The sequence below is a fragment of the Schistocerca gregaria genome, chromosome 3 (genome assembly GCF_023897955.1).
Source record: "Schistocerca gregaria isolate iqSchGreg1 chromosome 3, iqSchGreg1.2, whole genome shotgun sequence".
Lineage (NCBI taxonomy): Eukaryota > Metazoa > Arthropoda > Insecta > Orthoptera > Acrididae > Schistocerca > Schistocerca gregaria.
This window is the reverse complement of record NC_064922.1, coordinates 940,530,326-940,558,250: the sequence shown is the minus strand read 5'-3', so window position 1 is coordinate 940,558,250 and position 27,925 is coordinate 940,530,326. Positions and strand designations below refer to the sequence as shown.

Sequence of the window (27,925 nt, the reverse complement as noted above, 5' to 3'; positions counted from 1 at the left end):
CTCGTTTCACCAGCTATCGATGGCCCTCAATAATTACATTATTTGATGGGAAAAATCTATAGTCTCTTGAATATTGGGCAGATATGGAAGTTTCACATATTAATCATATGGTAAAACACTGTCGTCTTTGCGCACTGTCATTTGCCACATTCTTGTTTCGATATCTGAAAATATTTGTAAGATATGAAGAATTTATGAATATTTCATTCCAGCTGTTTCACTGACGTTGAAGTTCATGACGGAGTGCTTTACATGCAGTCCATTTTCTCGAGATTGGAAACAGACTGCTGTATCCCTCCAAGTTTAAAGAATAATTCAATATATTATCTGCATTTCGTCCATGTCATCCAACGTAACAAGCACCAAACACAAAATCATAGTGACACTCATTTTTCATTGCAAACTAGGAATTTCTTGCATTAGTTTACCTATTATCAAAACATTGCAATGACTATGACCATTAACGGAATGATCGCAGATCAGCCAGCTTGCTGTTTATGCACTCAAACGATCCTGCCAGATTCCGTGCCGAATAATTGTGTGATCACCTGCTGATGCCAGCAGCACACACTGCCAACTACGCTTCCCTCCACTTGCCCCGTACTGAACTGTCAAAAGTCACAACTTATTTTAAACGCACTATAACATTTGTTTGACTGAGTTACTGCAATGTAAGAGCTTTGTAAATGATTTGTGATTTTTCTTTACTTTTCTATACAATTAGACAGTATATGCTGTAGCGGCCAAGAACATCTGTCAGTATCGGCTGCTGTGTTTATGTGAGCTTTGCACACCAGTCGCCAGAGGCACTACGTTTTATTTTGTTCTCTGTGTGCAATGCAACATTCCATGAATGTTTTACAGGGTGATCATTTCTTGGCAATTACAGGCACTTCTTTTCAAATGCTTCTCTACTGTTAACTAATCTCAAGTACTATGAATTACTTTCTTCTGTGTTTACTGATTAATAAATGTTATCTATTCCTGGTAGACTGGAGTTCATATTTAGTATAACTGGTTGAGTATCTCGAACATGCAATTACAGCAATTTGCATGGCTAGCTCCTAACTGATCTGACATCTCAGCATTGTGACTCGCTGTAATATTACCTACATTGCGGGCTTATAATCCTGCATTACGATTTGTGAAGGTAGAAGTAAGTTTTTATAATGTCAGAACAACTACAGGTTTGACCAAATTTGCCTTGGTGGTCAGCCAGTTCCATTATCATTATGCAGCTGAAGTCAAAGACATAACAACTGCACAACAAATTTCTACAACTAACTCAAGGCCAAATTGAGTCTCAGGTTTTCTGCCTCCAAACAAAAGCGTGTGCAACACGTCGTAACACAAGAAAATATCGGAAACAGAAGACCATCACAGTATCTCTGGCAGCAGTATCTCTGGCACTTACACCGTGAAGACAATACAAGTGCTGAATCTGATAAAGCCATATTCCAGCCCAGATGAAGGCTATAATAGTGTTTCCAATGGAAATGGTGTTAGACGCTGAACCACAGCTAGCTGATAGATTACAGTATGAAATAACACCAAATTCAATCAGTGCTGTGGCAGCACCATGCAACAGCGATTTATCATCACAGATAAGATTGAAGCTCTGGCTAAACAAATTAGTGAACTGATTTCTCATCCCATCACGGGCTTTACAACTGCTGAATTATGATGCAGAGCAGTGATACGCAGCACCAAGCATGTCCAGGTGCAAGTTGTAAATATATCAAGCTACATGCGCAATTACCAGCTAAAATATGATTTCCAGGATAGGTAAATCACAATACTGTCCACTACATTAAAACTATCAATGGTCCACCAGTTTCGTGCAGACCTAGACAATTAGTTCCCGACTGCCTGGCCAACACAAAGGCAGAATTCGACTCAATGCTCAAAGAAGATATTATTCATCCTTTTTGCAGTCCATTGTTATCATCTCTCCACCTAGTATCCAAGAAGTGTGGCTCATTGCACCTGTGTTGTGATTATCATGTGTTTAAGTGTTTGGACAGTTCCAGACAGAAATCCAGTGCCCTGTTAAAAGACTATGATTACAACTAATGCTGTGTGTGGTGTGACCGTGTTAAGTGTGCTAGACTGCACAAAGGCCTTCATGTAAATTCCTGTGGCAGAGGAAGACATCCTGAAAACAGCCACAATCACACCATTCAACTTGTTCGCAAGTCTCTTCATTGACATCTGGTGTAGGCTATGCTCTACAGCCTTGGCAAAGGTTTTTTGACTGTGCTGCAAGGATTGTTATTCTGTTTTACCTACCTAGATGACATCCTTGTCTATTCGGCCACTGTAGAACAGCATCAGCAACATTTGGGGAAATCTGTAAGCTTCTGAAGCAACTCAATGTTGTACTGAATCCTGCCAATTGTTTATTTAGCTAACTATAGATTACCTTCTTAGCTCATCAGATTTCGTCAGCAGGATCACTACCACTCCCTGAGAATGCAGAAACCATAATGAAAATTACACGGCCTGAAACTGTTTCTTAGGAGTGCTAAATTTTTACCACTGTTATCTTCCCCCTCGGCCAAACTGCAAGAACTAAAAACCTAAAACCAAGGGAAATTCTCTGGTCCAGTGGACAGCGATGAGCTATGTCTTTGGATCAGCAAAGCAAAGCATAGCAAATGGCACACTCCTGGAAATTATACACAGTTGGTTTCAAACTCACCTCTTGTGCTAACTAGCCTGAAAATTATCAAGTACAGTGTTCTGTGTTTATTTGTCATAATGTTATTTGTTCCTGATACACTGGAGTTCATATTTCATACAAATGGCTACGTATAACATGTAATAATTATAGTTTTTCATATGGCTAAGCAGCTAGTTCCTTCAATAGTGACTTAGTTCTTTGCAAGTTTTAGACCTATATTCAATCTACTCTTCTTCTGATGTTCAGAGATCACTTTACCGGAGGGTCGATTCATACCAAGTGGTCCCAGCACTGGTTATTTGACCATCCCAGAAAAAAAATTATATTTGCTGGGTGAATTCCCCAATGTTTATTAGTCATAATTTTTTTTAATTATTGTTTATTATTTTGAAATGGTGGCCATATTTGTTCCAGGCCACATGCATTTTTTCGTATTTGCAACCACCTACATTTTTTAAAACTATTCAGTAGAGGACTGTCCTAAGCCTTTCAGATAAAACGCATTTAGTTCAACACACCCTGGGCTACAAATTAACATCATTATTACTTAGCTGAATGTATTCTGTAAAATATTTTTAATAGTTCAAAGTTATAAGCCACAAACTTAAAAAAAAACTCAGTTTTTGAATGGTAGTTTTCCAAAGAAAGATTAATTTCTCAGTTTTAATATTTTTTCTACTATTACACTGTATGGTGTGGTTACTTTTTATAGAGTATCAATGGTGAGCAGCTTACACTTTAAAAAAATCACTATTTTAAAAAATTGATTTTTGAAATTTTTCCATTTTGTGGCCTGCAATATCTTTATTGAGGGACCAGATAAAAATTTGAAATTTCACAGTTAATAGACCTTTATGATATCAAACTTAAGTTTAAATTTCAACTTTGAGATTCAATTGGAAGTTACAGAACAAAGATTACAAACATGAGTCAAAAATACGTTTTTGTAACATCTGCGATATCTGGCAGGCTATTCAAATAAAGTATACCAACTGCATAATGTAACACACCACATTACACTAGCTAATGATTATTTGTCGAAGCAATGCTGTGGTAATTGTTGCAGGAGGCTAACAATTGCCTATACAAGTCTGATTGTTGTCTTCCCCCCTTACACCAACAATTGTCTACTCACTCTTATTTAGCTAGAAGTTCTTGAAGTGTGCAGTTGGAAAATCGTGTCTCGGTGTTCTGTTGGTGGTGTTATTAATGAAGCATGTCACAGAAGTGTGTATGAAGTGTATCCTAAAGACATTCCTTTAATTGAAGATTACAGTGAAGAAGGAAAAAGTGTTGTTTTACTTACAAGTTGGCTCAGAGGTCAAATCAACATGCAAGTACCAAGAAATGAAATACTTAAAAAAAATTTCATCACCTTTTTTGGTCAGTCTTGCACGGAACCTTTGGAGAAACTTATGAAACCTATAACAAAAGGGATGCAAGAAATAACATTTGATCATTATCCTAAAAGTAAAAGCCCTTTTGTCAATCTATACTAGGAAAATCATTTGTGTCCAACATGTTATTTTAAGATATTTGTAATTCAAAAGAGAAAAGATAAGTGAAACCTCAGATACAGAGTTTTGTGACTTATCAGCAATCATTAAAAAAGTAGATACAGCTTGTGAAATCCTGGGTATATTGCCTGCTAGTACAATTAGAAAACTACGTCAAGATAAAAGACCAAGTGCCTTGAATACAAAAATTGAGAAAGTGGCAGCTACAGACAAAAAGAAATTGGCAGTTTCATTTCAAAATACAATTTGTACTAAAACAGATGGAAGTTCTAAAACTTCACCTTCTGAATATAATGAGTTGATAGACAAACTAAATGCAGTACTTCAAACAAAGAGGGTAAAATTAAGATTATTAGTTTACTGCCGAATTCTTGGAGTCGAGCAAAAGTTAATGATGAATTTAATGTGTCAGAAGTTAACATGGCAATTAGTAAAAGAACAGGGAGTTTTACCAGCATTACAAAAGAAAGTGAATCTAATTTGGTAGATCAATAAAGTTATTAAGCATTATGACGATGACAATAACGGACATTAAATGTCTGGCAAGAAAATACTGTATTTCTGTGAAAAAATTGATGCTAAGATTCAAAGACAAAAAATGCTAATATCGTGTAATTTAAATCAATTATTCACTAAATTTAAAAAAGAAAATCCTGACATTAAAATTGGAAGATCAAAGTTCTGCAAGTTGAGACCAAGACGGTGTATTGTCGCAGGGGCATCTGGCACCCATAATGTCTGTGTTTGTTCGTATCATCAGAACGTAAAGTTGATGATGGATGGGGCCAATCTTGGAGTTGACTATAAAGACCTTTTGGAAGTTATGGTATGCAATATTGACAGTTACAATTGTATGATCAAGGGAAAATGTGAAAGTTGTCCAGGCAAACAAGCCTTACTTGACATGTAGAAGACTATTTAATGCCTGACAACATAAAATACAAACAATGGGCGACACAAGACTGAACTGAAATGGTGACAGTCATAAAATCACGAGAAGAGTTTTTTTGAAGTGTTGGTGGCTAACCCTGAAAATCCGAAAATGCAACATTTTATTGCAAAAGAAAAAAAAAATTTTTTTGAAAGACAAAAAGCAAACCTCGGCAGCTGACGAATACTTAGTTCCTGCTGATTTTTCAGAAAATTATTCCTTTGTTGTTCAAGACGAAGTACAAGGGCACCACTGGGTCAACAAACAGGCCACAGTTCATCCATTTGTATTCTATTATAAAGATGAAGATAAACTAATGAGCCACGGCTTTTGTGTCATAAGTGACTACCCTGAACACAACACTAAAGCAGTGCACATCTTTCGAGTAAAATTAACAAACTACATTAAACGGCACCACCCTTCCAACAAAGATTCCAAGACTTACCAAGCGGGAAAGCGCCGGCAGACAGGCACATGAACAAAACACACACACAGAATTACGAGCTTTCGCAACTGGCAGTTGCTTCGTCAGGAAAGAGGGAAGGAGAGGGAAAAATGAAAGGATGTGGGTTTTAAGGGAGAGGGTAAGGAGTCATTCCAATCCCGGGAGCGGAAAGACTTCCCTTAGGGGAAAAAAAGGACAGGTGTACACTCGCACACACACACACATATCCATCCGCACATACACAGACACAAGCAGACATATTTAAAGGCAAAGAGTTAAGGGCAGAGATGTCAGTCGAGGCGGAAGTACAGAGGCAAAGAATTTGTTGAAAGACAGGTGAGGTATGAGCGGCGGCAACTTGAAATTAGCGGAGGTTGAGGCCTGGCGGATATCGAGAAGAGAGGATATACTGAAGGGCGAGTTCCCATCTCCGGAGTTCGGATAGGTTGGTGTTGGTGGGAAGTATCCAGATAACTCGGACGGTGTAACACTGTGCCAAGATGTGCTGGCCGTGCATCAAGGCATGTTTAGCCACAGGGTGATCCTCATTACCAACAAACACTGTCTGCCTGTGTCCATTCATGCGAATGGACAGTTTGTTGCTGGTCATTCCCACATAGAAAGCATCACAGTGCAGGCAGGTCAGTTGGTAAATCACGTGGGTGCTTTCACATGTGGCTCTCCCTTTGATCGTGTACACCTTCCGGGTTACAGGACTGGAGTAGGTGGTGGTGGGAGGGTGCATAGGACAGGTTTTACACCGGGGGCGGTTGCAAGGGTAGGAGCCAGAGGGTAGGGGAGGTGGTTTGGGGATTTTATAGGGATGAACCAAGAGGTTACGAAGGCTTCGTGCCTTTAAATATGTCTGCTTGTGTCTGTGTATGTGCGGATGGATTGTGTGTGTGTGTGCGCGAGTGTACACCTGTCCTTTTTTTTCCCCTAAGGGAAGTCTTTCCGCTCCCGGGATTGGAATGACTCCTTACCCTCTCCCTTAAAACCCACATCCTTTCATTTTTCCCTCTCCTTCCCTCTTTCCTGACGAAGCAACTGCCAGTTGCGAAAGCTCGTAATTCTGTGTGTGTGTTTGTGTGTTTTGTTCATGTGCCTGTCTGCCGGCGCTTTCCCGCTTGGTAAGTCTTGGAATCTTTGTTTGTCTAATAAAAACAGATTTACTTTTCGGATGGGGCAGCAAGTCAACATAAAAACAAAAATTTTTTATTAAACTTTCCTTTCATAAAGAAGATTTTGGGTTTGATGCAGAATGGCACTTTTTCACTTCATGCCATGGGAAGAATGCTTGTGACAGTGTCAGGGGCACAACGAAGTGAGCTGTGGCAAAAGCTAGTCTGCAGCAGACCAATGACAATCATAACACCCCAAGAAAATCTTTACATTGTTTTGTACCCCAGTCACACAATTTACTGAAGTGTAAGATCACATCAACTTTGTCTGATAGTGAACTGGTTCTTCAAAATAAAGACACAGTGGCTTGCATTTATGATGACCAGTGGTGGATTGGTTAAGTTGATATTATTGACTGTCAAAACCAAGATGTGAATGTTGTATTTTATCACCCTCCAGGACCAAGGACATGTTTTTTTAAAAAAATGAAAAGGATCAAATTTGGATGTCACTTAAAAATGTACTAAGGAAGAAGCAGTCTCCCATGGAATTAACAACTGTGACTGGGCAAACCTATAATCTGACACCCAAACTGAGTGAACAAATTTCTCAAATGTTCAATGAGCAATGTACTAAAAACAAACAACAAGAGAACAATATAATGTAATTAGTACGCTTATTTTCAATAAAAAAAGTAATCATAGATATGATTAAATTATATACTGTAACTGGAATATTTTATTTCATAAGCCTAGATAATGCAGATGTTAAAAACATATTTTTGACTCGTGTTTGTAATTTTTTTCCCATAACTTCCAATTGAATCTCAAAGTTGAAATTTATACTGAAGTTTGATATCATGAAGGTCTCTTAACTGAAATTTTCAGGTTTTTATCTGGTCCCCCAACAAAGATATTGCAGGCCACAAAAAGGAAAAATTAAAAAATCCATTTTTTAAAATAGTTATTTTTTTTTAATGTGTAAGCTGCTCACCATTGATACTCTACAAAAGTAACTATACCATACAGTGTAATAGCAGAAAAAATATTAAAGCTGAGAAATTAATCTTTCTTTGGAAAACTACTGTTCAAAAATTGAGGTTTTTTAAATTTGTGGCTGATAACTTTGAATCATTAAAAAAATATTTAAGAATACAGTCAGCTAAGTGATAATGATGTTAATTTGTAGCCCAGAATGTGTTGAACTAAACGCATTTTATCTGAAAGGCTTAGGACAATCCACTACTGGATAATTGTAAAAAATGTAGATGGTTGCAAATATGAAAAGACGCTTGCGGCCTGGAATAAATATGGTCATCATTTCAAAATAATAAACAATAAAAAAATTTAAAATATATTACTGTGACTAATAAACATTGGGGAATTCACCCAGCAAATACAAAATTTTTCTGAGATGGTCAAGCAACCAATTATTTTTTTCTTCGACCACTTTGTACGGATTGAGCCCAGAGGCAGGGGAAAAAAATAATAAAATACTAATAAGGCGAGTATAAGGAAGTCAGAGAACGTAAGACCCAACAAATGTAGACAAAAATAGTGGATAGTACATACAAGTCCATTGCATGTGTAGTTACACAAAGAAGTCTCCTCTGTACAACTGTGCCCCACTTGTCCACGTAAAAAGACCCTTTATTCACAGAGATCTACATCACACATACTCATAGAATTTCTGCTGCGAAGTCATCAGACAACTGTCTTACAAATCAGGACCGAGACTGTTACACGCAAGTAGTCAATTTTATGATATATTTACCACAACAAGTTTCGGGACTATGTTATCCCATTACCAAGTGCTTGAAGTTTAACCCATTGGGCACTGTCAAAAGCAAAAAGCCAGCAGCAAACATGCATTGTCAAACATAAAACGCTTCCTTGACAATCAATACAGGTGCATAATACTCTCACAAGGCTCAGTTGTAGTGGCATGGAAACTTCAAGCCCTTTATAATGGGATAACATAGTCCCAAAACACATTGTGCTAAACATACCACACAACTTGTGCGTTAACATTCTCAGTACTTGTATAATTCTCTTCAGGACTGCTTGAAAGTAGCAATTTACAAAGCTGTTGTATGGTGGCCTGGCACTAGTGGGATTTCACAGGCTAGGAATGTGTGTGGCTGTCTAGAAGTCAATTCCGCACACCGTAGTTGGCCAAAGGCCCATGTGCTTAAGTGTAAACTATGCAAGAAAAAAGCATTGCAGCAATCTATATAGTCTCAATTGTATGTTGTACTGTAATTTTAGTATGTTATTCATTAATAATAACTTCAACTACACATCTTTGTTATCTTGACCTAATACTTACTGAATGAATTTTAAGATACTGTAATAACTGAAACATGTGACTAAAAGATGTATAAGGAACTCAATCTTGACTTTCATTGCTATATGTAATGTGTTAAGGTCTTTAGACAGCTTTTAACATTCTATCATTCTTCTATACTCAAGACTAGGAAATTCAGAAAGCTGCCTATTAGCTAGCATAATTAAAATTACAAAAATGCAAAATGTAGAAGGATTGTTCACTCATTTCATACATACCAATATCAGCATATTTTTTATTTATGCTGCAGTTACCAAAATACTCAGTAAATTAGAAACACTTGGAAAGGACAGCCCGTTCTGTTGATCAGACACAATGTTGTGCCTGTATTGTAGCAACTTCTAAAATACCTATTACTACCAAACAACATACACCATTGTGCCTGTCATCTACGATACTACTGATATGGCAGCTAATTCCTCATCTGCAAGTTAAGTGCCCATTCAAAACTAAAATTATAGTGGTTCGCACAACAAACCATGCAATGAATTACATACACCTACAAGATGCAACAAAAAAAACAAGAGGGTGTTCCATTATATAATGAACAGATAACTACCAAACAGGTCTTGTTTCCGAGCTTCAACCAGCTTCTCGTTTCCAGGGAAAATACTCACTGGTGGAGAGCAAAAAGGGAGAAAGAAAGAAAGAACAACATTAAAGAAGAAGAAAAAGGAGAAGGACTTGACAAGTCTATCTCTATAGTTATGATTTTTTCTCAAAACTTATGCATGCACAATGGCTGTAAATAAGCACTGTACAGATGTTCACAACATGAAAATGACGTATATGGGATATCAATTGAAAATAGAAACAAATTTTACTATAGGGTTTAAACTTATAAAACAAAGCTAAAAAGTTTCACAACACGCAATGAACATCAAAGAATGTGAAAATGCAAGAAGCCACATACTCTGCAAATAGTATGTTAATGAACACACTATTGGAGTCATACCAGTAGTCACAATGAATCATCTACGGATATAAAAATTTTATTACATATCCTTGTTATTACACATTCAATGCTTTAAACTTTTGTGTGTTTTCTTGCTTATTCACAGAATTGGCATACACACAGTTACAACACCAACTGCAGAAACAAGTGTAAGAAAAATAATGCTCAGAAGTGCTTTAAATGCTGAAACATAGACAAAACGATTGTAGCATTCCAAACAGATCAGTTACTACTACAAACATCAGTATCACAGTAGATAAAATAATGTGCCTGCACAAATACACAGAAAGAACAATAAATTACTTTTAAGCACTCAAAACATTTAAAATTGAAGATAATGTACAGACAACTTTTCATAAGATGAAATATGTACAAAGAAATTTTAAAAGACTGTTTGATTTACTACAAGGATTTTATAGGGGTTTCACAAAACCTACATTCAAATCTGTTAAAAAAATAAATGGAAAAGGCAACTAGTGCCAACTGGGAGATACACTGCTGTCTGGAGGAAATTCTTGAATAAGAACGGTGTGAAACAGGGCTAACTTTTATTGTTTTAATAATTAGTTGTTACAACAATTGGTTGATCTAGGCAAGAACGGGTACATCAGATGAAACGGAATGCATGCTAAATACACACTTGCAAAGCTGCAGCAACACAGCAGACAGGTTTACTATAACATAAATGCAAAAAATTACTTATTTTGTGACATCCATGCCAAACAAGTTTACAGTCAACTTGCTACATTATTATCTTAACACACAAATGCTCTGTAGTGTATTGATTCACACATACAGTGAAATATTTTCTAAACATATATTCTGTTAAACTTTCATGTGCAATAGCAATAAGTGAACCATTTACTTATCCTTGAAGTTTAAATTGCACAAATCTGCTGCAAATACATTTTTATGCATATTCACTTTAGCCCTCACAACTGCACCTAAGTCACATTTTCAACACACAAAATCAATATAATACGAACTTTAATTCCTTAAACCAAATACTTCAAAAACAGAACTAGCAAATGGCTAAATAATGCCAATTTTTAACAAAAAATTTTAGGAAGAAATGGAGCTGCTATTTACTAGCGTTCCTATACAGGCTTTTACAGAGTCACAAAAAAAACTATTACACACACACACACACACACACACACACACACACACACACACACACACACACACACACACACACCTTGGCTCATTGATTACAAAGGTAAATCAAGGGGACTGCTTTGAAGCCAGCAGAACACACTATTTTGTTTGAAGTATATTGCTATGATATAATTTTTGGAACACACCCAACGATCAGCTTAAAGACAGAAGTGATGACGAAACTTCCTGGCAGATTAAAACTGTGTTCCGGACTGAGACTCGAACTCAAGATCTTTGCCTTTCGCGGGCAAGTGCTCTACCAACTGAGCTACCCAAGCACGACTCAAGGCCCGTCCTCACAGCTTTACTTCTGCCAGTACCTTGTCTCCTACCTTCCAGTTTTAATCTGCCAGGAAGTTTCATATCAGCGCACGCTCCGCTGCAGAGTGAAAATCTCATTCTAGAAGTGACGACACTTTCTGCAGGACAATGCTCAAGCACGTACAGTGTAAGCTGTTACTGATTTGTTTGACTGACGGGGCTGCTAAGTGCTATACCACCTTTTTCACTCCCCTGAACTTAAGACCTCGTGAGTACAACTATTTCTAAACTGAAGGAAACACTTCACGGCATTCACTTCAGAACTGCTACAAATTTGTTGGGCAATAGACCGCACCACTTGAACTGTCAACACAACTGACACTGCTAAGAGTATCCTATGACTTCCACATCGCTGGCAACAGGCCATATACAATGCTTGTGACTATTTTGAAAGTCGATAAAACTTTTAAACATGTATCTACTTTGTACAAGCTGTAAATAAATAGCTGTCACGATTAAAGCTCCAACCCTCCTAAAATACATCAAGATAAGGTTATGTTAAAATGTCTGCACCTCAGCGTAGTGATGGACACCCAAATTGCAAAAAGGAAGGAAACGGTAACACTGAAGTATACCATTATAAAAAGGAATGATGAAATAGTGCCTGTTTGTACTGTCACTTTCCAAGGAGTATCTGTCATGTCAAAAGGATAGTTTATCGTACCTAGCAAGCAGATCCCATAAAGGAAGATGGTTACCAAAGGAAAGGAGAGGAGGCAACACAACAGTAAGGGTTCATAAGGACACAACTAATGCCATTAAGAATGATACAAAAAAATACAAACGCACAGAGAGCCACCATGTGTCAGTAAGTGATACATACTCCTGAGATCTAGTGAAGTTGACATTCTGAGACAAAAGTAAACATGCCATCCAACAATACCAACATCTACATTTGCAGAGTCTGACAGAACCTATTTTTCCAATGGAATGAAGAAGCTGGAGGATCATGGGGTAAAATATACAGTCCCCGAAGAAGACTATGTCAAGAAATAAGATGAGTTGTTTATGAAACAAATTTTTCTTCTTGCTTATTTTTTACCAGACTTATCAAATCACCCTCTTATAACTGCAGGAGTGTATAAAGGTCACAATGAGGGAATAGTAAATTTATGTGACAAAAAGAAGTCAACCTATTTTCAACAGTTTTATGGCTTCACAGAAACATCATGCTCCGTTCGGTTCAATGACACACAGCAACAATGAAGACTTGTAGACCCGATAAATCAGCTCTTACAAGGGATATATCTGAATAGTGGAGAAGCACATTAGATGATGCATATGAACCATGTCAGAATATTACAATTTATTGACAACTGGTAAATTTTAGGGACCGGTATTCTTTTTGTCAGTATATTCCCTTCAAACCCCGAAAGCATGTTAACAACTTTGGAGCTGACAAAGGAACTAGAATGGAAACAAATTATTTCTTATGCTTCATGTCTCTTCAGAATCTTCAAATCAGCTACAATATTCTCTTACTGCCCAAAATTGCGCAAGGTAGTGACACTGCTAATTAGTCAGGACCTAAGTTACAAAACGTGACTAGAAGATAGTCCATGCTTAAGTTTTACAATAGTGCCCTCAATGCTTTCATAATTTGGCTACACTTAAATCTTGAATGGAAGGGTAAAACCAATTACAAAATAAGATAATTTCTTCTTGAACTGGGAGCATCTCTAGTACAGAAAAACTGCAGTTGGGGCAGCAAAGTTCCTCCTCTTCCTTCAGCACAAGTACAAAAGGGAGAAAAATGTGGATGATGCTTCATGTGTGAACATTACATGAATGGGAAAACATCCAAAAGTTGCAAATGACCTTTCTTTTTGTCTGTAAACAACATTCAAAGTTGCTTTCTTTTAAATTTAAGGGTGTCTAAGATAAAGGACAGAAAGACGTCTAAAAGTGCTACTGAAAATATATCTCGTGTAAATTACTTCAGGTCTTTATGACTCCAGTGGCACTCAATGGAACAAAAAATTCTAGCAGTAACAAGGTTAACAAGACTTTCCACCTGACAAAGTTTTGTGTATATAACAAAATTTACACTCTGACATAAAACATGGCCACACGGGCCAGCCACCACAGAATCTAAGTTTCCGCTGACCGTGGCATGGTACAATTAACATAGACACGCTGATAATCCATGCAACTCCAGCTATCTGCACAATTACAGGGTGTATACGGGGACAAGGAAAAAAAATTCCCGGATTTCTCCCGGATATCCCGTTTAAAAAATTGCTTTTTCCCGGGCCAAAATACACTTTTTCCGTGCTAATTGACAGCAGGTTTTCCCGTAGATTTTCCCTCGGAACTGTAAAACTTATCAATCCTTTGAATGGTTAACGCTTTAAACGCGTAGAACTTCCCGGGGGGTGGGAGGTAAGAAAGACGGGGTAGAAAAGGTTTAGGAGAGAGTTTTAATTTTAAAAAAGGAGAAAAGTTTTCGAAAACACTTTGATTTGCAGTAACATATACGCTGCATATTTTCGTATTACGAAAGTATAAATTCGAATTGCACCAAACACAGTGCATTAGTTTCCGGAGCGTTGAAACCGAGGTTGGGATGTCCTTTTGTAAGCGAGTCATGTCTCAAGCCACGAGATCTCGCCAGCCGATGAAAGCAGCTATTCAGAGCTTAGGACACGTGTTATAATCAGCCAAGAGCAAGATCACTGGTTACATAGCGCAAAAACACAAGAGGAAAAGTTAACGGTTTACATTAATGTAAACAGTACTGTGTATCTACAAGAAAAGCTAAGATTTAACATATAATATTAGTCTCTAAGATTAACACGTTACAACAGAAGCTAAGCTTTCACATGTAATATTGATCTTTTTTTGCGTGTGTTATGCTTTAAGATACGTCACACAAATGTGCCAGTAAATTTAAAATTATGACGTAAATGTCTCGGCTCGAAATTCTTGTAAGTGGCTGTTTCTCAAGCTGTTCAGTTTCTAACGCTCTGTGATTTACATATCCATCCCACTTCCTCACAACATATTTCATCTTGCGTGAAAAGAAATTTACTTCAAAAGTAACGCTTTTCTAACCACCGTTCGCAGTACTATCCGGAGGCTGTTAAAAATAGGTTCAATTTACCAGTTGCCGGAGAGCGCCAGAAAACAGGCATTATAGCTTACATTACACCATAAAATAAACAGGGCATTGGAGGATACTCCAAAGAGCATTTGAATTTCATAAACCATACGAAAATGCATAATTCAGCTTGGAAGTGCAAACTGGCTTTTTCCAGATTCCCAGTGAAGTAGGTCCCATCTGATATTACGCTTTTCAGTGTGGTTTCTTTGGGATGTAGATTTTCTTGGAGTACGAGTACTCTACGATCTCATTTTTGGTTCTTTATTATGGCATAATGCCATACATGGCAGAAGATGATAACATGCACTTGAAATTCAGCGAACAGTTGGAACTAGCCAATACTGTAGAATGAAACACTTCGTTTCAAATAAAATGATTGCCTCAGCGGAAAGATTAATAAAGCCAAATTTCTTTAGCAAACTTGCAAAAATAACTTCATTGTTCTGCAAGGCGATTAATGCTTGACTTCCACTAACTTGGAAATAAAATAAAATCAGAAAACTGAAATTAATAATATATTTTTGCCCTCCATAATTATGTGAATGTATTTTAATTCACTTGATAGCTTCCGGCCACAGAAATCCGTTTTGTTTTCATTTGATGTGGGAGCTGTACACGAAGAGAAGCAGCGAAATCCTTAACGTAACATGTGTCACGTGGAGACTAACCCCCTCCCTACTGCAACTCAGACAACTCTGTGCAAGCATGAATCTGGCAGCTAGAGCGCGCGAGCAAAATTTTTCTCGTTTGCATTTGGCTGCTTGCTGCTACTACCAATACAGCTAACAGCCAAACTTCAAGTAGCGGGAAGCGAGAGAAGGTACTGCTTATACACGAGTCAAATGCACATGCACAACAGACCACTGGCAACTGGTCAGACGAACCTAATGTGAACAGTTGTGACGTCATGCTCATAACAAGCAGTTTATTGTTACGAAGAATTACAGTCTGCGCCCTACGGCCTTTGACATATTTTTGCTATTTGCAGACGCTTGTGTGTGCGCGGTGTTTTGTTGTTGTAAATTGCACATTTCCTTTGCCACTAAAGTGTTATTTTTTTCCCTCTCGTTTATATTTTATTGCTGCAGTATCATTCTCCAGTAGCAGGATACAATAACATTCTTTGCTAGAGATCAATTCTGCAGTCAAAATTACAAAAATTTAACTGAAAGCTAAAACAATGAAAAATTCCCGGGTTTTTCCCGCATTTCCCGGTTGTCCTGGGTCGTATACACCCTGAATTAGCAACACTAGTCTGCCAAAGTTTCTGAGGAAGTCATGTCTTCTATTTGAGGTGTAATGCTACTACTTCTATGTCATTGGTCTAGAGGTAAACAGTGTGTCATCTGAATCCAATGTCACTCATTCAAAACCCCTCAATGCCTAAATTTTTTATAGTAAGTTTCATCTGAATGCTGAAGTCCAGACTGAATCTTAACACAGCTACAATGCTTTTTGTCAGCTACTGTTTGTCATTCCAGATAGTATAAAATGCTTTAGTATTGTTCAGTGATGCTCCACAAAAAATATCAACAATCTCCATTTCATGCTTGATAGCAACGGAGGCAGATGACCCACTTTCAAATGATGAGTATTGTATTACACTAATGTGCACGACATGAGTATAGCTCAAAACTAATTTTGTAGTTTGTGATCCAATCAGAATACCTTTATATGTTGTTTAATGTTATTACTAATGCTTCATAGATCATATCCTTTCCTTGTGATTATTCATGGAACTTTTTCATCAGAAATTCATATTTTTGTCAAGCCACAGTGAGTAACTGTCTCTGATTGATAATCTTACGGTAATTTTTGCAATAAACTGTGTATATACATTCCATTGCATGCTCTACAGCAGTGCAGGTAGGTACACTGCACATATTGAGGTCCACGTGCAGATTCGCGGAGACATTTGTATAGCGAGGAAGCTACGTATTCACAAAGCAGACATATTAATGCAGCAAACTTTGTCGAGCTTGTGAAAAGACTTAATGTGTAAAGCTTTTCTTCAGAGTTTGTAAAAGAATTTCTCTTAGCAATTTGCAGTTCTATTAAGTCAAATGGAAAATAAGATCCTAGAGTGCACTGGTCTGCACCACGATTAGAACTGAGAACACACACTGTCTTCCCATCACCAGCATTGTGGAACCACCTAGCTAATGAAAATCTGCAGGGAGCAGGTCTCCCTCATCGCAATATAGGTTGTTGACTCTTATAACATTAAATATAAGAACCGCTTTTACATACATTAAGTATGTCATTCCTACAGTCTGCCTCATTACCTCATCTTAAATGGCTATTATGTAGCGCAAGTCATTGAAGTGGAAATGGAATGCCAAGTGAATGTAACGGAACAATTCAGGGCCTCATGCAGAAGAAAATGCACAGTCACAGATTTACCAAATATTTGCAATGGTTTTGCTCTTTCTTACCTGTGCTAGGTACATCTAAATAGCAAAACAATTGTCATCCTCACCTTATACAGGTTCTCAGAGGGAAGGCATGAGTGTGTTTAGTTTTTTGCATGCTTTTGCCTACTTTCTAACATCGCCTTTCAAGGCTATCTATATTTAAAGCATTCAATTAGATTTAACGCAGGATCTCTCATTTTGGAAGCATTCTGATGTGGAAGAGGGCTGTTAGTGCTGTTGTTACATAATTTCACATAGGGTAGCAAAGCTGGTGGCATTAATTTCCACTCATGCCTCATACAGAATGAGAAATCCTGAGGCATATTCCCATAATACAAACAAATAAAACACTTTATACAGTAGCTTGCTATAAAAACTTATTTCAATGGAATAAAAAACAATTGGAAATCAACATTACCCCACTTCTCAAGAAACAAACTAATCAACTCAATGCCTTGCAGCAATCAGTTCATTTGAGGATTCAGAAGAAGAAACAAAATTATGTTCATTACCACAAAGAGTAAACATTAAGTGTGGGCCATTTGCAATTCTGTGCCTTCATACACTTGTCACCTTGAGATCTATGCATATAATGCATATTATATATGCCTGTTTACTGCTTTCATAACATTCTGTTCTTGTTTGGTATCTAAATGATTCAAAGAATACAATTTCATGTTATCAATCGTTCCTTTGAATAATTTCCAGTGACTTTTTTGTGTCTTGTTGCTTGGTATTTGTAGATCCCCCCACAATGCCTGCTCCTGTGAGGTATGGGTCCATAGCTGCTAGAAAGCTTACTAGCTGTACTCAAAATCGAATGTCACAAATAAAACAGGCACTTGGTTACCCAGAATTTCAAAGTTAATTTACACAGCTACATAAACAAAAACAAGAAGACACCCTAATTTATCCATTCACATAACTCATTCAAAGAGCAGCAGGACATCATCTTCCATTTATAGTTGTAACACTATAACCAGCAGTTGAGCCAATGGTAAGCCATAGTAGGGATCACAAATTTGTAGCTATCCGTAGAAGTGGAAGTGTCCACACTACATATCATTTGATGAGTACTATGTTGTGATAAACTTATCTGTCATCACAGTGTTCAATCAACAGAAATTGTTGCAGAGTTACATCTGTTGTCTTACATGTCGGGCTTTTCCGTTGCAATGGAAACGAGTTGCCTAGGTAAATGTGTGTATTCTATGTGGAAAACCATGTGTATTCCATTCTTCCTGATTCACTGGTCATGTGCACTGATACCAAATATGGATAGGAAAGTCTCTTACGAATTAGTGGATAACAATCATAATAGTAGTAACAATAGGAAACTAATAAGGAATATGCCACAGCCAAGAACAAATGCGATTTATGGAATGTAGTACTTTATACAGCAGGGGTTCCCAACAACATTTTCTCGAGGAAACCCCCCCCCCCCCCCTCATCGAGCGTGATTGGTACCTTGTCATATCAAAGTATCAAGTACCTAAAAAATCAAATTAAGAGTCTTTTTATACATTTTCTAGTTTTGGTACATACAAAAAATGTTGACATATTCATTACTGAAAAAAATATTGAGCTTAAAACTGCTCATGCAGGAAGCGGCCAAAACAAAAAAATCTGTTATAATATGAAATATATTCAATATATTTTTTATTCTAATAGCATCTTGCGGACCCCTCTGGCACAGCTCGCGGACCACCTGTTGGGAACTACTGTTATAGAGAAACATGTACGATACAATGAAGTACAGACTGTGCGTAGCACTGAACACAGTGACTGCACAACAGTAATATAGATTACAGAATAGGCCCAGCACACATTTGTGATCGCTTAAATAATACTGTTTCTTTGATGTTTCTTCAGAGGGCACAAGGGGGCTGACCCATGCAGCCTCTACAAGTGGGCCTGTGAACTCTGTAGGTTCGCGATCTCTGAAATCACAGGTCATGAATGAAGGTACACCACTCTGCCCTGCAATGAGATTACGCGTCACAGAAATCACCAATGACTACGCTGACATCCATTTAATAATTCAATAATGGCAGCTGCTCCAGCATGCAGTCGGCAAGCACTGGCAAAAGTGGTTGGGGGGGGGGGGGGGGGGGGGGGTCTGGCGTGTCAGCCACCACCCCTCTTGTGCGAGGCCATGGGGCAAGACCGGTAGCAGCATCTCCACAGCCATGTCCATGTTGAAGTCAGCAATGGAGGAGGTGGCGGCTGTGGTGTCGGGTGCAGAGGGTGTTGCACTGGCGACGGCAGTCAAATGACGGGGTCGGGGGTGGGATCCCAGACAACGATCTCCCTGGCACAGACCTCTCAGGAACAGGTATTGGCAGGGGCGAGGGTGAGGGCGAGGGTGAGGGCGGTCTTGGGTCCTCCAGAACAGACCCTGCCATCCAAGGCCGCAGCTGGTCGAAGTGATGGGATGTCCGCCCATCAAGAGATGTAGATGATGCACAAGCGCTAGACTGGCGACACTTCATGACAACAGGAACCCACTTTGGCCGTGGCCGGAACTGCTAGCCCAGACAGGGACACCCAACTGGAACCACTGTGGAGCTGGTGATGACAGAGGATGTGGCATCAGAAGCAGTAGGTGAAGGAAAGTCCTTGGTTGACAGAATCGCTAAAGCCTCCTTTTCAATCTGAGAATTCCACTGCGGGGCGGGAACTTAGGAAGCGTAAGCAAATGGTCATTCAGACCCAACTGCATATTTGAGCAGCAACACCACGCCACGACCACACTGAGGCATCTGTAGCCAACACAAGACGTTGACCCAGCTGAAAAGTGGCCAGACATTGGGAAGACTGAAGCTTAAATTTAAGCAAAGCCAACGCTCGGCTACAAGCTAGGGTCCAGGAAAAAAGGCACATTTTTACGCAAAAGCATCTGCAGGGGCTGACCAATAATAGATATGTCCAGTAAAAACTTATGTTAGTACACAACTTTATCTAGAAATGCCTGCAGTTCCCTAACGGAGGGTGCATGCAGCAAAGTTGCAATTGCTTCGGCATGGCGACGCAACAACATGACCCGTGCAAGAAACCTCAAAACCTAGGTATTCAATTGGGGTTGAAAAAATTGAGATTTAGTGAGACTGCAATTGAGACCAACAGACTGCAAAACAGAAAACAATGATTGGAGATTCCTAAGACGGTCTTTGGTGAAAGAACCCAAAATAATGGTACTGTTGAGGTAATCGATGCAGCCTGGTACAGAAGCTTTCAGCTGTTCTAAAAAATGCTAAAAGATTGCAAGCGCATTAGCGACATTAAAAGGTAAGCGCTCATACTGATATAGGCCAAGAGGCGTGCTGACATCGAGAAGGTGCCTAGTGGTCTCATCCAAGAAGGGGTGTGAGAGATCAATCTTGGTATAGCAGTGGCCGTCTGACAATTTTGCAAGCATTTCTTTAGGGCGGTGAAGAAGTTAGATATCTATCACTCTTGACAGTGATGTCACCTCAGAGGCAAAGCTTACCCATCGGATTCTAACGATGACCAATGGTGTGGCCCATGCACTGGAAGAAATCGGCTGAATTACTTCAAGCGATATCAAATGATCTAATTTGGCCTTGACAGTGATGCAACACGACAAGCACCCATTGGGCGGGGAGGGGGGCAGACGGACTCTTTCCTGGCAATGTGCGCCTGAAAACTTGTAGCACAGGGGAAAACAGAGACGAAAACTCAAGAGTGAAGAGACTCCAGTTGCTGATATGGAACTTTATCTGACACTAAATTTACATTGCCATTGGATAAACAGAAAGCGTTAAATGCATCTACCCATACACGACTGTGGTATGGGGATGATCAAAGACTAGGAAGGTGAAAGGGCGTACGCCAGATTTGTAAGAGACAGGAGTGGAGAACTGACCTAGGATCGGAATCTGATGTTTATTGTAGCTAACAAACTTCTATGAAACCTGTGTGAGGGGAGAGGAGCCCAAGTACATGTATGTTTGTGTGTTTAGTAAAGTCACTGCAGCTGCTGTGTCCACTTGCATTTTAGTGGTTTATTAAACACACACAAGTCAATAAACAATTTGTTCAGGGATACAGTCATTGTACAGACACAGTTTATGACCATCAGTACTACTGTGTCCACCATGTTCAATGAGGAGTTCCACTCTGATGCAATGCGGCCTTCCGACAACTGTTGCAAACCGCCCAATGCTTAGGGCACGCAGCATGCTCGTGTTGCACAAAGCAGGCAAGATGGAAGGGGGGCACGTGGCTGCTGCTGGGATGCATCTTGTTGCTGCTGTGGCTGTAACTGATGCTGTCCCATGGAGTGCTGAGTCGAAGGTTGTTCTGCTGCAATGCAGCATGCCTAACAGGGGTTGAATGAGGAACTTTCGATATCGCCCCCCACAATACAGCAATCCAATCTGATCGCCTGTGGCCCTTGACACTTCGAAGGACTGTGCTACATTGAGCACATCCGTAAGAATCAGATTCTCACACTGAAGTGCTTTCTCATGGACTACTCTGGGGCCAGAACAACATCACACAAGACCGCTCTTGTAGTCCATTTGAGGTCGACAGTGGGTAGTATTTTACTGTTTCTCGACATTTTGGAAAATGTGGTTTTGCACAAACTTTTGTTTTGTTAAGATAAGCTTTCACTGCAAGACAAACAGGACCCATTTGTGCAACTCATTTGTATTTTTCAATGGTGTAATCTGCTGTAAGTTTGAAGCCATCCCTCAGCTCGGCGCTTGGTAGCAGAGCTCCGGTGATGGCTGGTTGGAGTGGAGTAGGCTGTGGATAGTAGTGAGGACAATGTGGACTGTTCATGGAGTTCTTCACATTACTGGTGCAGTTGAGGCTTGGCAGTGCTGCTGCCGATGTTTGGCATCTTGTGATTGTTTACCCTCTTTTGGATGCTGCTTAGTGAGCCTTCTAAATTCTTGTACGATTCTCTTTCCAGTCTGATAAAGTACTCTGAATCGCCATCACACATATTGATCAAACAATGGAAAATCCAGGATGGAATGTAACAATATTATGAGAAAGAAAGTTGCTACACATAATATTAGTATATGACAATGTGATAGTTAATTCAACTTTTTTGCCATATCAGGGTAGTACCACTTTAAAAATTTCAACTGGTTTTGCATTTACATTGTGAACTGTATGCACTATCACCAAGGCAACCACAGAATACTAAATGTAGCGGTTTCGTGTTTGCTCTGCAGCACCATGCCCATCTCACGATCTAAAGCAAGGACAATTGTTGGTTTAGATCTTCTTGGACAACTGACTTTAGTTTTCTTTTCTTTTTTCTCTGTAAATAGGCAGAACAAAATTCATTAACAAAATGCTGAAAAAATGTTTTTATTGTGCCAACTAAACAACACCTGTTTTTATTTTTAACTGTCGGGCTTCTTTCGTAATGCAATAAAACTGATTCCTCTTTAGATTCATATTGTTACTATTGTTACTATTATTACTCTTCTGCATTTATTCCCAAGAACTTTCCTATCCACATTTAGTATTAATGCACATGACCAGCAAACCTGGAAAAATGGAATGTAGGATGTTTCACCATGCAGAATATACCTAGACATTTCATTTCCAGAGCATTAGGAAAAGCCTAATATCTAAGAGGAAAATGGGAGGCTGGTGACACAGATGGAACTCTGCAATAATTGCTGCTGATTGAACCCTGTGATGACAGATAATTTTACTCATCAAATGATACGTAGTGTGGACTCTTCCATTTCTACAGATAGCGACAGATTTGTGACCACTACCATGGCTTACCATTGGCTCCACTATAGGTTATAGTGTTACAACTGTAAATGGAAGATAAGGCCCTGCTTCTGTTCAAATGAGTTATGTGAATGGATAAAGTAGGGTGTCTCCTTACTTTAGTTTACATAGCTGTGTAAACTAACTTTGAAATTCTTGGTAATCAAGTGACTCTTTTATTTGTGCCATTTGATTTTGAATATAACTGGAAAGCTTTCTAGCAACTACAAGCCTATACCTCATGGGAGCAGTCATTGTGGTCTGCTTTACGAATACAATCAACAACACAAAAAGAGTCACTGGCAAGATTCGAAGGAACCATCATTGACATGAATTTGAATTCTTTCAATCATTTAGCAGCCAAACACAAAGGAACCTTATAAAAGTAGTAAACAGGGTACTTAGCATGCATTATATGTATAGATCTCAAGGTGACAATTGTACGAAAGCACAGAATTGCAAATTGCCAATATTTACAGTTTACTTTCTGTGTTAATCAACAAAACTTTCACTTCCTTCTTTTCTGAATCCTCAACTGAAGTGATTACTGTGTGGTACCAAATAATTAGTTAACTGTGTTTCTTCTCGCTTTCACCTCTACCAACTTACTTCTGCATTCCCATGGTGGTTGTAGATTTTATTTGAATTTGGCATGACACTGTATGTAGACAATGCCTATTTCAAGCTGGAATGTGTTTGGCATCATACTGTTTTGTGGTGAGTGAAGGAAGGTTGATTTGCAATTACTTTTTATTCCACTGAAGTAAGTTTTTGTAGAAAACTACTATAGAAAGTGTTTTATTGTATTACGGAATGTTGCACATATGATGGAAAATAATATTCCTCCATATTTCACATACTTTATGAGGTATGAGAGGAAATTAATATCATAAGCTTTGCTATCCCTGGGTGAAATTATATAAAACCATCATTAAACAGTCCTCTTCTGTGCCAGAATTCTTCAAAAATGAGAGATCCTGAATTAAATCTAATTGAATGCCTTAAATACAGATAGCCTTGAAAGGTGATGTTAGAAAGTAAGCAAAAAAACTAAACGCACTCACGCCACCCCTCGGAGAACCTGTATAATACGAGGATGACAATTGTTTCGCTACTTAGATGTCCCTAGCACAGGTAAGAAAGAGCAAAACCATTGCAAATATTTGGTAAATCTGTGACTGTGAATTTTCTTCTGCATGAGGCCCTGAATTGTTCCGTTAAATTCATTTGGCATTCCACTTCCACTTAAATTATCTGCGCTAAGTAATCGCCATTTAACAGCAGTTCTTATATTTTATGTTATAAGACTCAACAACCAATATTGTTACGAGGGAAACCAGCTCCCAGCAGATTTTCATTAGCTAAGGGGTTCCACATGTCTGGTGATGGGACGGCAGTGTGTGTTCTCAGTTCTAATCACGTGCAGACCAGAAGAATCTAGAACTGTTTTCCATTTAATCTGCAAGAAGAAATTTTTAACAAAATCTGAAGAATACTGTACACATTATGTCTTCTCAGAAGCTCGACTCATTGAGGTGTGTCAATGGTCGTACATGTCTGCTGTGTGAATACCTAGCTTCTTCACTACACAAAACTCTCTGAAGCGGTTTGACTCAACTGTCAAACACACGAATTTGAGTTTTGTTTAGCGCATAAGACCCCATGTCAGAGGAACAGTTATGAAATGGAAATAGTTCTCAGTGCTACATCATGTTATAGTAATTACGCACCTCTGTACACGTTTGCTGACACTGGTATTAGCATCTTCCCTCTAATCCAGGTAGCTTCAAAAAAATGGCAGTACCTTAAATATCCCCTCTGATCAGTATCAAGTTCTCCACGAATCTGTACAATGTACCCACATTGCTATAGAGCATGCAATGAAAGTTATATGCACAGCTTATCACAAAAATTTACCACAAGAGTATCCTATAAAGGCTGTTACTGTGGATTGACAAAAATATGAATTTCTAATGAAAAAGTTACAGGAAGACTCGCTTATAAAAGGAAAAGAAACAAGATGTAAAGCATTAATAATAAAGTTAAACAACATACTAAGATATTCTGATTGTATCACAAACTACAAAGTTAATTTTGAGCTATAATTGTGTCTTGCATATTAGCGTAATACAGTGCTCACCATATGGAAGCTGGTTGTCTGCCTCGATGCTGTCAAGCATGAAATGCGAATTGTTGACTTTTTTGGTGGAGACTCACTCAACAACAGTAAAGCATTTTTTTTACTATCTGGAGTGATGAGCGGTAAGGGAGTGCAGTGCCACTGAGCTGCTGCAGTGGGCGCCACAGAGCTCTGACACATCCGGTCTTCAAAGGCAGACAGTCTGCCAAGAAATCTTTCGCAAAAATGTAATTGGACAGAACTGATATTATCAGTGTGCTAAAAGGCAAAAGACATTGTAGCTGGGCAGTCCGGACTTCAGCACTCAGATGAAAGGTGCTACAAAAATTTAGGCAATAAGGGGTTTCGAACATGGAACATCGCATTGAGATGACACACTGTTTACAGCTAGACCGCAGGCATAGACATAGTAGTGTAACACCTCGAATGAAAGACATGTTTTCTCGAACTGCCACTGCTGCAGTGTTGCCATATTGTGCAGACAACTGGAATTAAGTGTACTACATGTGTGGCTTTACCATGTCACAGTCGGCACAGACTTAGATTCTGTGGCGGCCGGCCCCGGTCATGTTTTATGTTGGTGTTGGGTTGTTTGGGGGGGAAGAGACTAAACAGTAAGGTCATCGGTCTCATCAGTTTAGGGAAGGACGGTGAAGGAAGTCAGCCGTGCCCTTTCAAAGGAACCAGCCCTGCATTTGCCTGTCGCAATTTAGGGGAATCACAGAAAACCTAAATCAGGATGGCTGGATGCGGGATTGAACCGTTGTCCTCCCGAATGCAAGTCCAGTGCGCTAACCACTGCGTCACCTCGCTCAGTACCATGTTTTATGTCAAGGAGTGTACATCACAGGAGGTTTTTTATTATTAAGCTGAAGCTTCCTCCATATTTGGCCAAGAGTGGTGGATAACATAAGACAGCTCTATTGTACATTAAGTTTATGATTGCAAATCAATGGAAATTTCCCACTATCTTGCAAATTCCAGAATTTTACCACTATCTTGCAAATTCAATGTGCCAGTATAAATAAAGAATGAGTAATAAAACATTTGTGATCTAAAGAAATATAGTTGTATTATATAAAAATGCCAGTGTCTACACTTATATTTGTAGAATGAAGTCAATACAAGTCAGCATTTCAGGTGGAAACAATCTGTAGAATAACTTTTTACGGGTTTCATCTACTTTTGTTAACAAAACATTTTCCCAAAGGCATGCTGCTGCCGTTCCAGCTTAACTAACGATGACCAAATTCACTTTAATTACTCTAAAGCTGACCATTCTACCCAAATACAATGCATACTAAAAACCAAGTTTTAAATGTATTCATTAAACCAACAATGATCAATAACAACTAACTAATATTGTTACTTAACAATGCAACATATACACAATAACATACACGATTAAAAAGCTTACTTTATTGAACAAAACTATATACATCCATACCTGTTAAAACATCATTCTCATAACGAATAGCAATGTGTGTATCATGTTCAACATTGCGAAACTTAGCTTCACATCCAGCCAACTGCGTGTGTGTACCATCCCTATCATGGTCATAATGCAGGGAGCCATTGTTTACCATTGCAGAAATATACGGGTGCTGATGCTGCAACATAGGCAAAACACTGAAAAATTTGCTTGCAATATGTACAGAAAAACCATCATGTCACAGGATAGATGATAGAAGATAATGGCAACAGAGAAAATAGAATAAGATTTGGAGGGAGGTAGAGAAAATTATGCAGACAAGGACTCAAATAAATACTAATGACTTTGTGTGTGTGTGTGTGTGTGTGTGTGTGTGTGTGTGTGTGTGTGTAGCATGCAGGAAGAGATGATGAATGTGACAATGAAATAAAAAAAATTAAAGAATGGTGCGGGGGGGGGGGGGGTCATCTTTAAAAGAAAAAGGAGGAGGAGGAGAAAGAGAGGTCAAGGAAGTATGACGAATAAACATTGAAATGGGGGAGGCAGATCTTAACCTTTGCTGATGAATCAGCTGTTTATATTGTTCTCAGGTGTTCAGCCAAGTGAAGTCAACTATGAAACGCAATTTTTGGGCAATGTAACTTCATGTAGTCATCATCTGATAACTACAGAATGTTTTGGGCAATGTAACTTCATGTAGTCATCATCTGATAACTACAGAATGAGTATCTTTGGTATGTCGCAAATTTTGAAACTCTTGCTCCTCAGTGCCTCTACCACCCTATCAGGCACAGAAGTCATTCTCAACTAACATTTTGAGTTTCAGTTAGCTGAATGCTGGGGTCCACACTTAACTGAAAGTGGAGGCAGTCTCTAGCAATCAGGTTGTCTACCACAAGAGCCTCCTCGTAAACTCAATGTCAGAATGAGAAGGTGTCTTTGCACTTTCATTTGTTAATATTTCATTGAGTCCCCTGCAGAAGCACAGAGGAACAGAGTTTGAGCCTAGCGTTTGATGATCACAATCCATCGTCACTCCATACAATGCAGCATGCAGCCAGAAAAGGTGAGAAGCTATGAAAAGGTAAAGGACGTGCAATGTAGCTAAGACACTCATTCTGCACAGATCACCTGAAGATAACAGCAAGGTATGCTGGCGAAATATTGTGTTTACAAAATGATCACATCTGCATGGACACTCAAGAGCAGTACAAGCAGATTAAGAAATATTTCAAACCAACTTGTTATAAGAGTGTGACAGAAAGTAAATAGTCTGATAAAAAGAAGGTAAGACAATGACAACAGTGTTAGGTGTTATTCTGATAGGAGGAATATGTGGCAGGATCACAAACACAAATGACAATAGGTATGGTTGGGCCAATACTTTTCCTACATTAATCTTTTCAGGAAAGACTGAATCCCTACTTATTTCAAAAATTAATTTTTAAACAAATACAAAATATACCCTTCCTTCACATTTATGCCTACAATAAAGCCTCATATTATAATGATAAAAAATCATAGTTGCATATGTAAGCAGTGTTTCAGTTCTTAGTGATATCTGTTTATGCAGCATTAAATGATGCAATGGT

General features: G+C 38.7%; 1 protein-coding gene across 2 annotated transcripts in view; it reads right to left on the bottom strand.

The window, feature by feature from the left end:
• The window catches only part of LOC126355855 (vesicular integral-membrane protein VIP36), a 76,119-nt gene that overhangs the window by 22,717 nt on the left and 25,477 nt on the right, over positions 1-27,925 (bottom strand). The window contains exons 4-5 of one of the 2 annotated variants that reach the window (XM_050006340.1): positions 26,349-26,511; positions 9,604-9,660 (exon numbers count right to left, since the gene is read on the bottom strand). In XM_050006340.1, coding sequence (XP_049862297.1) covers positions 9,604-9,660; positions 26,349-26,511 — 220 coding nt within the window. The remainder of the gene's footprint in view (positions 1-9,603; positions 9,661-26,348; positions 26,512-27,925) is intronic. The other variant, XM_050006341.1, reaches the window with a different exon arrangement.